This window comes from Sphaeramia orbicularis, chromosome 1 (assembly GCF_902148855.1).
Source record: "Sphaeramia orbicularis chromosome 1, fSphaOr1.1, whole genome shotgun sequence".
Taxonomy (NCBI): domain Eukaryota; kingdom Metazoa; phylum Chordata; class Actinopteri; order Kurtiformes; family Apogonidae; genus Sphaeramia; species Sphaeramia orbicularis.
In genome coordinates, this window is record NC_043957.1 from 30,650,587 (window position 1) to 30,661,901 (window position 11,315).

Here is an 11,315-nt window from a genome sequence, read left to right on the forward strand (position 1 = left end):
AAAGACACTGACCCAGTACTGCACAGACCAGGTCTACTGATGGAACAGGAGTCGTGGGCCCGCGGCAGGTGGATGATGCATCTGATTACTGAGGGAGGGGTCCGCGGACACGCCAAAACGGACCGGACCTCCACCTCTGCTTCCTCCTCTGTTTCCATCGCTAATGAGATGAGAGGAGGAGAGAGGAGGAGGAGCCTCAGAGCTCAGGCAGAGGGAAGGGGGCGGGGCTTTGGAGAGAGGCGGGTTGTTCATGTTCAAACTTTTACTAAGTGCTGTGAGAAATGCCACATCGGTAGGTATAGCTTTAAATAACATAGGAGCGCTTAATTTGTTTGGACCTATTAAGGCTTATGTGAACCACATGATCACCGGAGCGGCAACATCAAAGCGTGTCATAACTCTCTTTATAGGGCTCTGGCACGGTTAGGGAGAGGATAGCAGCAGAGTCCCAGGTGAAAACAGTGATTGTAATGAGGTGACAGGGTCAGGAAGTAAATGGCAGAGAAACAAACTGTGACAGCAATGATTTGCAAATCTCAAGAATCCACTTATTATTCACAAATAGAACATATTACACATTATAATGTCTTGCTTGAATTTGTAAAGCCTTCCCCAAAAAATGCCATCTGAATGGAAGCATTCGTGGTTATAAAAGCTCTACATACGTTTCAGCATTGATGGTCCATTTCCATATGTACACACTGGCCACACAACATCAAACCCAAAATTACCTTATTTTTTGTCTTCAAATGGTACATTTTATCAGTTTGTTTTTCTGTTATATACTGTGCAAAATACAGGTTTGTGAGGTTTGCAAATCATTGTATCCCATTTTTATTTAAATTTTATGCAGTATTCCAACTCTTTTGGAATTGAGGATTTACCTGAACACCTCAGACCTTCATCAAACTGTGCATATTAGCCATAGTCCTGTTTTTATTTATATGGAAGCACAGATTTGCTTCCATATATTTAGCACTGAAAACAGTTATAGTTCAGAAGGAAACTCTGAGCGTTGCTAAGTGTTTAACTGTGTCTTTATTGCACAATGTTTCAATTTGTTTAGCTTAAATACAAGATTTTGGTTGTGAACAGCTTGATGGATGCAGGGAAGAACAAGTGATTTTATTCAAATTTAGGCTCCTGTCTTGTCGCTGAGGTTCACATTCGTGAAGGAGGACATGTTGAGGTTCTGCTTTTCCAGATCTTGCTTGTTTCATGACCACCTGCTTAGAGGGCTAATATTTTTTCAACCATATTTCCTTCATGACTCTCTTGTGCAAAATGACCAGACACCTTATCACCTGCATGGTATGGTTGACTTGCGAACCACATTGTTGTTTACGAGGCATGACCATGACTAGGGCAAATGTACTATCAGCAGCACAACAGGAGCAAATGAAACCAACATGAATGTGGGTGTTAAGGTGACAAAAAGCAAAACAAGAGAAAATACAAGAAAAATACATCAGCATCACAGAATTTGCACTAATTTGAATTTATGACTGTATTCCATGTGTTTGGCTTCGTGTGTCATGAAAGGTTTACAGAGTACATTAGACGATTGAAAATCTGAATTTGTGGACTTTTTTATTTATCATTTGTTGAATATCTATTAATGAATATAATCATGTGTAACATAATTAATATAATGACCTTGCATTGGAGAAGTGTTTGGTGCAAAGTTTGAGGTCATGCATTGCTCCTGGAGGATTCTGTTGGGTGTCTGTGAATTGGGTTATTAAGAGTCTGGTTTAGAACAGCTCTAAATGTAATGTCATGAGATAACTTTTGTTATGATATGGCACTAGAGAAATAACATTTGATTGACTGGTAGTCTGGGTTTATTTTAAGAGCAAATAGAAACAAAAAATTAAACTGAGTACACATAGATAGATAGATAGATGCAATAAAGCAAAGTTTAAAATCCTAAAAAAAAAAACATGAATATGAGTTTTACAACTGTGGACATTACAAAATACTATATACAAATGTACACTAAAATGTTAATGTGTAATAGTTTGACCACTCTGTTCTTGTATTCTGTTCAGTGTTTATTGTCTTTATGATAATACTGATTGCAATAAGTGTCCTCTGTGTCAAAGTTTTGGTAAACAGTCTCTTGTTGGGCATCACAATGCTGTCGCGAGCTCTGTGGTTTGGAGGAATTGAGCTTTACATTCACCACAACTTCGTCATTCTCATAAATCTGAAATAGAAACAACACATTAAAAGATAAAACAAAATTAATGTAATAGTCTAATAATGGACAAAAATGCTCACCAAAAAATATAAAGGATAAAATTAACTGAACACATTTCCGAACATGATGAGATTTTCAGCATGTACTTGTCTGATGTGTAAATGTTATGAAGATATAAAGTTAAAAACAACATATTGAAGCTCCATCAGTCATAAGCTTGTTGTCTGTTGTGTGATGATCATATGAGTCTCTTTAAGTTGTGTTTTCTTACATCAGACATACTCGTTGCTTCTTTTGCATCCACTGTCTTTGTTGAGTTTCCAGCCCCTAGAAAACCCCAAAATGACAGATTGTTAGTCTTTATTAGCGTAGATGTGTATGGTTGCCTGATGTGTGCAATTTGGGTATAAAACATACCTTGCGCTTTGAAGCATTTCCATTTAATGAATATGATTAGGGGCAATATCAGCATCAGAGGCAGTGCAACTCCAATGAAAACCATACCATAAAAGAGAACTGGATCTGTAAAAATACATTTTCACAAGATGTTATCAGTAACACAATCACACAGGAAAACAGAAGTAAAACCAAAAACCTTTATATCTGTTTTTTTTTTTTTTTTTAAACTGTCAATTACTGTACAATACACTGCACTATACACCCCTCGCCAAAAAATAAAAATAAAACATTTAAATTGGGTCCACTTTGAATATGAGACACACTTGCTGTGACATTTTTTTAATGTCAAACATAATGTCACAATAAATGCCACAACATGTATTTCCATTCAGAGTTGCATCATTTATTTATTCTGTAAAATCATGTCAATCTCATCATAAAGATTCTCAATGTGGTTCAGGTCTGGATTCTGTGGTGGCCAATCCAGGTGTGAAAATTATGTCTCATGTTCACTGAGTCATTATTTCATGATTTGATCCTGATGAATTCACCATAAATATGGATGTTGATTATTGAACTGAGTCTATCATGCCTAATGCCTTAATTATACTACACCAGTTTTAGAATCTCACCCACTTGCACTTGTATACCTCTGTTTATTTGACCGGGGACATGAGTTGACTGGATTCCAGTTGTTTCCACTGTGGTCATGGGAGGCAAACTGTTGGTCTGTGTAGAGACTGTCAGAGAAATGATTTGTGGGATACCTGTTAGATTCAGTTTTGAATGGACAAAACTAGTAACTTGTTTTATGTAATTGTAATTACATAAAATCAGTTGAATGACAAGAGATCTTCAATCACGATCATTAGACATTTTTTTCCAATCATATTTCCTTCTCCACAATGATGGTTCATGTCTGTCCTTCCAGCAGATTCCAGATTTTAACAGATTTGTAGCAGTTTCAGCATGTCCTTAGAAGTTTGGTTTCCTTTATGCAGGCCAATAATTGGACGCTTTTGAAAGTGAGATTCACCTTTTCCATGCCTGTGATATGTATATTCGGACATGGTCAGCAAAGGAGATGCTACTCCCTTTATTAATGAGGGTAAAACCATTTGCATTAACTGTCCAATGGAAGGCTCTTATATGTTTTCTTAGTTAAATCCAGGTGGGGACTTTTTTTTGTTTTGTTTTGGCCAGGCTGTGGCTACTAGTACCACTAACTTAGCTAGAGGTCATAAGTTAACTGATCCTGATTCATATTTATTTTATTCCATAGGAGCTGAGCAGGTTTGTGAGGTCCCCTACTTTTCACTTATCAATATGGGTTGTTGGTTATTATCCATAACAGCACAATCCAGAGGTCTGGTTACACTGGTTAGACTGGTCTGCAATTTTTTTTTAAAGAAATGATCTGCCTTGGAGATAAATGTGCTAAATCTTACACACTTCTATAAGATGAATTGGGAAAAAAATGACAAAAGTGCTGGTTAGCCAGTGTTTTCATGATAAAGTGTTATTACATATTGATTTATGTACATTTATACAATAGATTTCTAAATCTTCCACTGGAAATAACCTGTAAAGTGACTGTATTGTAATGTACAGACAGTGTTTTGAAGTAGATCTGGTAGCTCTGAAACAAACATTCCTTTAGAGTAAAACCCATTCTCTCTTTAATTCTCAGAATTTCACATTTTGACCCAAGACTATGTCTCAGAAACTACAGCCACTCAGCATTTTTAACTGATTTTTCTTTATTAGTGACTGAATCTTGGCAAAGTGTAAAAACTTTTATTCTCAAGGCATTTTACTTGTAGATCTGTGTTACATAAAGACATGTAGTATTTCAGGTGGTAGAGCTCAATGGTTCAATAACCGAAGGTTCAAACCGTTGGCGGTTTGAATCCTGCTCTTTCCTAGTCAGTCCGTTGTGTCCTTTGGCAACACACTTCACCCTCCTTGCCTTCAGTGCCAAACACACTGATGTATGAATGTGTCTGAATGTTTGGTGGTGGTCGGAGGGGCAATAGGCTGTAGGGTTGGATGGAGCGGGAGATCGACAGGCGATTGGGGCAGCCATGTTAAACCAATCCGCTCTCAATTTACTGGTCGATCTATGTTCTGACCCTCACATATGGCCATGAGATCTGGGTAATGACCAAAAGAATGAGGTTGTGAGTACAAGCGGCTGAAGTGAGTTTCCTTAGCAGGGTGGCCAAGCTCAGTCTTAAGGATAGAGTGAGGAGCTCAGACATCCAGGAGGGACTCAGAGTAGAGCTGCTGCTCCTCCGTATCAAGAGGAGCCTGTTTAGGTGCTTTGGGCATCTAGTGAGGATGCTTCCTGGATACTTCTTGGGTATGTCCATCTGGGAGGAGACCTCAGAGCCGACCCAGGACACGCTAGAGGGATTGTCTCTCTCAGCTGCCCTGGGAACACCTCGGGATTCCCCCAGAGGAGCTGGTTGAAGTGGCTGGGGAGTTTGGGCTCTTGTGCTGAGGCCGGTGCCCCCACGACTAGGACACGCAGAAGAAGTACAGTGTTTCATGATCAGAAGAAAGGATTAACTACAGGTTGTGAAAGTAATTTGACTTGGTGACATTTTCTGCTGTATTCTACCCACAGCCCTTTTTATGCTCGTACCTACAGACAGTTGAATCTTGGTGTAGTTTCCAAGGCTCCACTCTGAGTCTGAACCACACCAGTATGTTCCGGCATCAGACACTTCCAACTTTACGATGGTGACAGAGAAGGAGCTGGAGGCGGTGTTATCCTGCAGTGTAAACCTGTCGTCAGTCTGACTTTGACTCTCCACCACATTTCTACAGCTTCTGCGGCGTTCTCCTTTACAGAGGAACTTCCTGTTGGACACATGCTGTGGTGGGTATGGACACTGCAGCGTCACCGGCTGTCCCACAGACCCACTCACTTCTTGTAATTTTACACAGCACCAGTCTGGCAGACAGAGGGTTTATAATTAAAGGATGTAATTCTGCACTTTAACATTATCATAAATCAAACGTCCATTGTATGTTTGTCACAGCTCTCAGGTGTTTCTTGATATTCTGACATACAGTATATTTGATGTCTCATAGTGCTGTTCGCTTCCTGTGACTTTACATATCACTGACAGAAAGAAGTAAGTTGGAACAAAATTATTCCTGAAAATCTTAGTCTAAAATGAGATGCACATTGTTTGTACACCACAGAAAACATGATTAACACGGATTAATTTGGGGCCATATCACAATATATTTTCTTTCCACAGAAGCAAGTTTTTGCTGTGCACTGTTCCTGCATAAGTGCGCTCCTAAACCTAAAAATGTTTGGTGACACATTTTTAAGATTAAAAACACTGACTGCATTTTAAAGCTGCATACCTTGAGAATTGACTAAATTACAGTTTAAAGAAAAAACTGAGGTTGATCTGAATAACTAACAACATGACATAACTGCATGTATATAATTAAAATAGCCAATATAATAGTAATTGCAAGTTAAAACTACAAAAAGATGCATACATATAACAAAACACAGTCATTGTCTCTAAAAGAAAATTATGCATTGTGTTCACTGAATGTGTTTTCACTGAATTCAACAAAAGCCAACAGTCATATTTTCATAGTATGAAGACAGGTATTTTTTTCTTTTTTGCATAAACTGTGTTCACACTTGTACTCAACATTTACTGGATGAAGGTAAATTAGTGAAACGAAATGATTAAATAGTCGACCACACTAGTTAGTTAGAATCATGTCCTACCGAGACCCAGGAAAGTCCTTTTGTCCTCTGTTGAACATTTCCACAACAAGGGACAAGACTTTTATGGTTTTATTACAAAAACAAAAACAAAACACACACACTGACAGGATACTATTTTCACCCAAGACAATTATTTTTAATGCAAAAAAAGCTGAAACTTTTCCTTTCCTGGACCTCGGGAGGATATGACAGTTGTGTACTGCATTTAAACTTTAAACAAATTTATTCAATGAAAAGATGATGTGTTTTGAACTTGAGATAATACAGAATATCATAGTACGAAAACAAATAAGACATGTTTAATGATAAACCAAAATGACCAAGAGGTGGTGATGTTTAACTAGCTGAATTAACACTAAATTAGGTACATTTGAACCAAAACCAAAAAGTACAAAGGGCATTCAAAGTGCAGTCTCTTATTCAAGCATTAATCAGTAGGTTGCCATAACAATCAGAACATTTCAGTAACAGCCATATTTAACAGATTCAGTGTTTTCATGCAAAATTAATTCAATTAATAAAGCTACTACTTAGAAAAAGTTGCTTTAGAAAAAGTTTAAAGTTACTTTCAAAAAGACTATTATTTTTGCTTTAACTAAGAATACACAACCAACACAACACTAATGGGAAAAAATCTGTTTGTTTGGTAGCAGTTTTTATCCACAAACTCAAAATAAATTGAACAAAAAGTCTAGTTAGGAAAGAAGTAAAAAAAATACTTTTCTACAATTAGAGTCAAATGTATTCTATTTGTGACTGCTCATTGCATTGTAACAAGGACAGTAAAGCTCTATTCTCTACTCTTGCTTAATGATTCTGACATTTGTTCGCCAAACACCTGAAATGAAGTCTAAATTTAACCTGGTTTTCTTGGCAGATTCCATTTACAACTAGAAGCACTCGGAGAGCGCAGACCTCCGCCAAGGCTGATCAGTGCCCCCACCCCCACCCCCGATCACCACCAAAATTTAATCATTTCTTCCTCATCCCATTTCCAACAAACCCTGAAAATTTCATCCAAATCTGTCCATAACTTTTTGAGTTATGTTGCACACTAACGATCAGTGCCCCCCCCCCCGTGGGCCCCCCCACCCCTGATCACCACCAAAATTTAATCATTTCTTCCTCATCCTATTTCCAACAAACCCTGAAAATTTCATCCAAATCTGTCCATAACTTTTTGAGTTATGTTGCACACTAAAGGACAGACAGACAGACAGACAGACAGACAGACAGACAGACAGACCCTGGCAAAAACATAACCTCCTTGGCGGAGGTAATAATCCATGTCCATGACAACAGTGAACCAAACAGAGCAAAGAAAAAGCTAAAATCAGTCTTCTTACCTTTGACTTCCAGTTGAATGTGATTAAATTCGTCCAGGTGATTGTTCCTTTGGACACCACAGAGGTACGACCCAGCATCGTCTTTAGTCACATCGGTCACGGTCACTGTAAAGTGTCTCGACGTCTTGTCATCCTGAAGTCCAAATCGTCTGTTTAGTTTGTTGACAGAGGTGACCACAGCCTGCTGCAGACAGACGGACGGCTGCTTTCCTCTGCAGATGTACTTCAGGCTGTTCAGAAACTCAGATTTATACGGACAGCTAATGGACACTGAGTTTTCCAGGGAACTTTGAATGATGGTCACACTGTCACAGCAGCTGTCTGAAAGTTACAAAAGGACTTTAACCCTTTATCAGACAAGTGACTATTTTTGGTAATTTCCGCACACATTACAAGACAGTGACAGCAACAGTTACAGTGAGGACAGTGAATTAACAGTCTGAGGTCCAATGTGGTCTACAGGGTCTATAAGGTTCACCTCTGCATGAACAGTGAGTGTACCTGCTTTGTAAGGTACCATGAAGTAATGATACTAATGTAAGGAATTATGTTAAAAGGGAGAATGTGGATGTGGACAGGTGACTGTGTCAGCACTAATGTTGGTCTAATGCAGTGTTTTTCAACCTTGAGGTCGGGACCCCACATGGGGTCGTCTGGAAGTCAAATGGGGTCACCTGAAATTTCTAGTAATTGATTAAAAAAAACAAAAAACAAAAAAAAAACAACTTACTAATAAAAAATATATAGTGAGCTGACAGAGACAATCCCAATACATAAAAGACAAACTGTGAAGCTGAAACTGAAGCACTGTGGTACTGTTTATCTTTCAAATGTTCATTGTGGTCGGTTTCAGATGCTGCAGCTCTTTCATAATTCATAGTTTGAGTTATTGTTTGTTCAGTATTATTTGTCAGCCTTGTAAATCCAAGCTGGACTGACTGTACATATCCTGACCAAGGAAAATCAAATTCTCACTTTGTGCAGTAATCTACACCTGGCTTTTCTGCCTCCGTCCATAATAATATACATAGACTAAATGTCATCTAAAATTAATTATTTGCAACATAGTATAGCAAACTATTATATGATCAAAAACAAATTAATTTCAGCAAAAATGTCTGTTTTGAATGTCTGGGGTCGCCAGAATTTGTGATGTTAAAATGGGGTCAGGAGCCAAAAAATATTGGGAATCACTGGTCTAATGTTATAAAAGTGATATTCTGTTGTTCTAATATACTTACTCCTTCCACATTACATGTGTTTTTCTTGTATTTTTTTTGTATTTACTTCTTGGATTTGTATTTTATTTTTTTGGCACATATAGGTAAATAACCAAACATAGTAACTTCCTTGACCTTGACTTTCTACATAAAGATAGATAGATAGATAGATAGATAGATAGATAGATAGATAGATAGATAGATAGATAGATAGATAGATAGATAGATAGATAGATAGATAGATAGATAGATAGATAGATAGATAGATAGATAGATAGATAGATAGATAGATAGATAGATAGATAGATAGATAGATAGATAGATAGATTTTTTTTTTTAAATTCACAAAAATAATAAAGTCGTGTTAGGTCCTCCAATAACACTAGGGTTGAAATTTTGAATTTCTGAGTGACCTATAAAGGGTTAATAGCTGTCCCAAACACAGAGGTTTCCAGACTCTTCACCTAGAAACCTGCACCACAACAAAAATGTGACAAGTAAAAGTGTTCATTCTTTTTACCTGGTTTTACATTTAGTTTGACTTCGGTGTAGATATCAGTGAAACTCTTAGATATCCCACACCAGTATTTCCCAGCATCAGCAGCACTGAGCTGAGAGATGGTCACTGTGAACACTCTCACACTTGTGTCGTCAGTGATGGAGTACCTATTCTTTTGAACTTCTGTGGTTGTAATAAGCACATCCGCATCACCACAGTCATTTCTGCACAAGTATTTTTCATAAGTATCATAACCGTATTCGTAGGAGCAGGAAATGTTCACGTTTCTCCCCTCATATCCAGACACATCGATCAACTGTGCTGCTCCGATGTCTGAATCCAGAACAACTGTAAGAGAAAGATAATGTGGTTTCAAAGCATAAAAACTAGTTGTATGTTATGGTTTATGTACTTCATCAGTTAACATAGATAATCAGTTAAAATAGTCTGTGACAACCAGACTAAGGAACAGCTTTTATCCACAGACCATCAGACTACTGAACCACTGGCTGACTGAAAATCATATCATACCTCATATCATAACCTGCATATTTGCACAATAATAATATTTGCACTCAATGTCTTACACTGTGACAGTATTTTGTATCTTGCACAATCAATCTTTATTTATTTTTTTTTCTTTGCACCCTGATACACTAACTCTTTGCACAGAGTACTTGCTTCATTTTATTTTACCCGTTTATTTTTCCTTTCTCAGTGCAGTTTTATTCCCTATATTGTGTTTTAGTTTGCTTTTAATTGTCTTAACTGTACAGTTTATTTCCTTTATTTTAGTTTAGCTTAACTGTTTACGTTAGTCGTGTGAAGGGAACCCACAAAGTCAGTATTTCATTGTTCAGTACTGCTGTGTATATGACAATAAACTTCTTGAATCTGTGATATTTTCTTAACCCATAAAGACCCACTGTTACATTTGTGGCAGTTCCCAAATGTATTTTTCCTCTATATTTCACCTTTCCAAAATGATTCATCACCGTTTATTCTAATATTATCCTCAGTATTTTGTATTTTTTTCAGTAAAAATTATGTATTTTCCTATATTTAATTTACTGATCATGTAGACGTTCATAAAAGCTCAAATTAAACCTTTCATGCATGAATTATGAGAACCTAAGTCACATTTTTTTCCCTCTTTAGTCATGGGAAAAAAAAAACAATGCAATTGATTTTTTTTATTATTATTATTTTTAATGAACCTGTTTTTCATGACGTTACAAAAATGTCCACTCAACAGGACACCGTGTGTTTAATTTTTGAAGCAAAGAAACATGTTTTTAAAACACAACAACAGAAAGTGATATACTGTGTGAAAATCATGAAATAAAAACATTTTTAATGCAGCTAATCTAATGTTTTCTCACATTTTATCATACTCTAATATTAGTTATTACTCACTTCATGGAGATAATATGCAAAAAAAACACCTTTTAGTTTAAAAAAAGAAAAGTTAATTACCGTCTAATAACAATGACAAATTGATTTACACTCAAACATGTTACTGCAGATAAGGTTTATCAATAACAGCAAAGTTACGCTAATAGTATGCATTGCAGTGTATGGGATAGTGCATAAGTGTCCACTGTGTTGGCTGATATGCAAATAAAACAGCAAAACCCACGAATATACAAGAGAACAGCTGTAGAATAGCTGTCCACTGTAGTGACCACTATGCATGAAAGGGTTAAAGTTAACCATAAACCATCATTATGGAAAATTATTAAAAATTTGAATAAACTTACAATCCCCCATACAGAATATATAATGAACTTACAGCAGAAGGTAAACAGCAGCTTTTGAAATCTCCACATCTGGGCGTTACTGCGAAGAAGAAAAAGAAATGCCTCAAAAAACATGGTGTGGC

General features: G+C 37.0%; 1 protein-coding gene across 4 annotated transcripts; it reads right to left on the bottom strand.

Annotated features, from left to right (window-relative positions):
- Nucleotides 1–1,019: 1,019 nt before the first annotated feature.
- Nucleotides 1,020–11,315, bottom strand: LOC115424357 (polymeric immunoglobulin receptor-like). Of its 4 annotated transcripts, none has more exons than XM_030141605.1 (8): nucleotides 11,226–11,315; nucleotides 9,455–9,781; nucleotides 7,715–8,035; nucleotides 5,250–5,561; nucleotides 3,253–3,342; nucleotides 2,621–2,725; nucleotides 2,475–2,530; nucleotides 1,020–2,209 (listed from the first exon to the last, which is right to left on the bottom strand). In XM_030141605.1, exons 1-8 carry the CDS (start codon nucleotides 11,305–11,307, stop codon nucleotides 2,048–2,050), a joined length of 1,455 nt encoding a protein of 484 aa, XP_029997465.1. In that variant the 5' UTR covers nucleotides 11,308–11,315; the 3' UTR covers nucleotides 1,020–2,047. The 4 variants fall into 4 exon arrangements, 3 of the variants coding, with proteins under 3 accessions (XP_029997465.1, XP_029997670.1, XP_029997553.1); XR_003936088.1 differs by having other exon boundaries at nucleotides 2,125–2,209; nucleotides 3,239–3,342; XM_030141810.1 differs by lacking the exon at nucleotides 5,250–5,561.

What these genes read in the sequence shown, in the direction of transcription:
- LOC115424357 (XM_030141605.1), bottom strand. Translation starts at nt 11,307, where the DNA reads ATGTTTTTTGAGGCATTTCTTTTTCTTCTTCGCAGTAACGCCCAGATG. An exon ending in GCTGCTGTTTACCTTCTGCT is followed by an intron (nt 9,782 to 11,225) that starts GTAAGTTCATTA and finishes TTTCTCTTACAG; the next exon opens with TTGTTCTGGATTCAGACATC. An exon ending in CAAGATTCAACTGTCTGTAG is followed by an intron (nt 3,343 to 5,249) that starts GTACGAGCATAA and finishes TTTCTCTGACAG; the next exon opens with TCTCTACACAGACCAACAGT.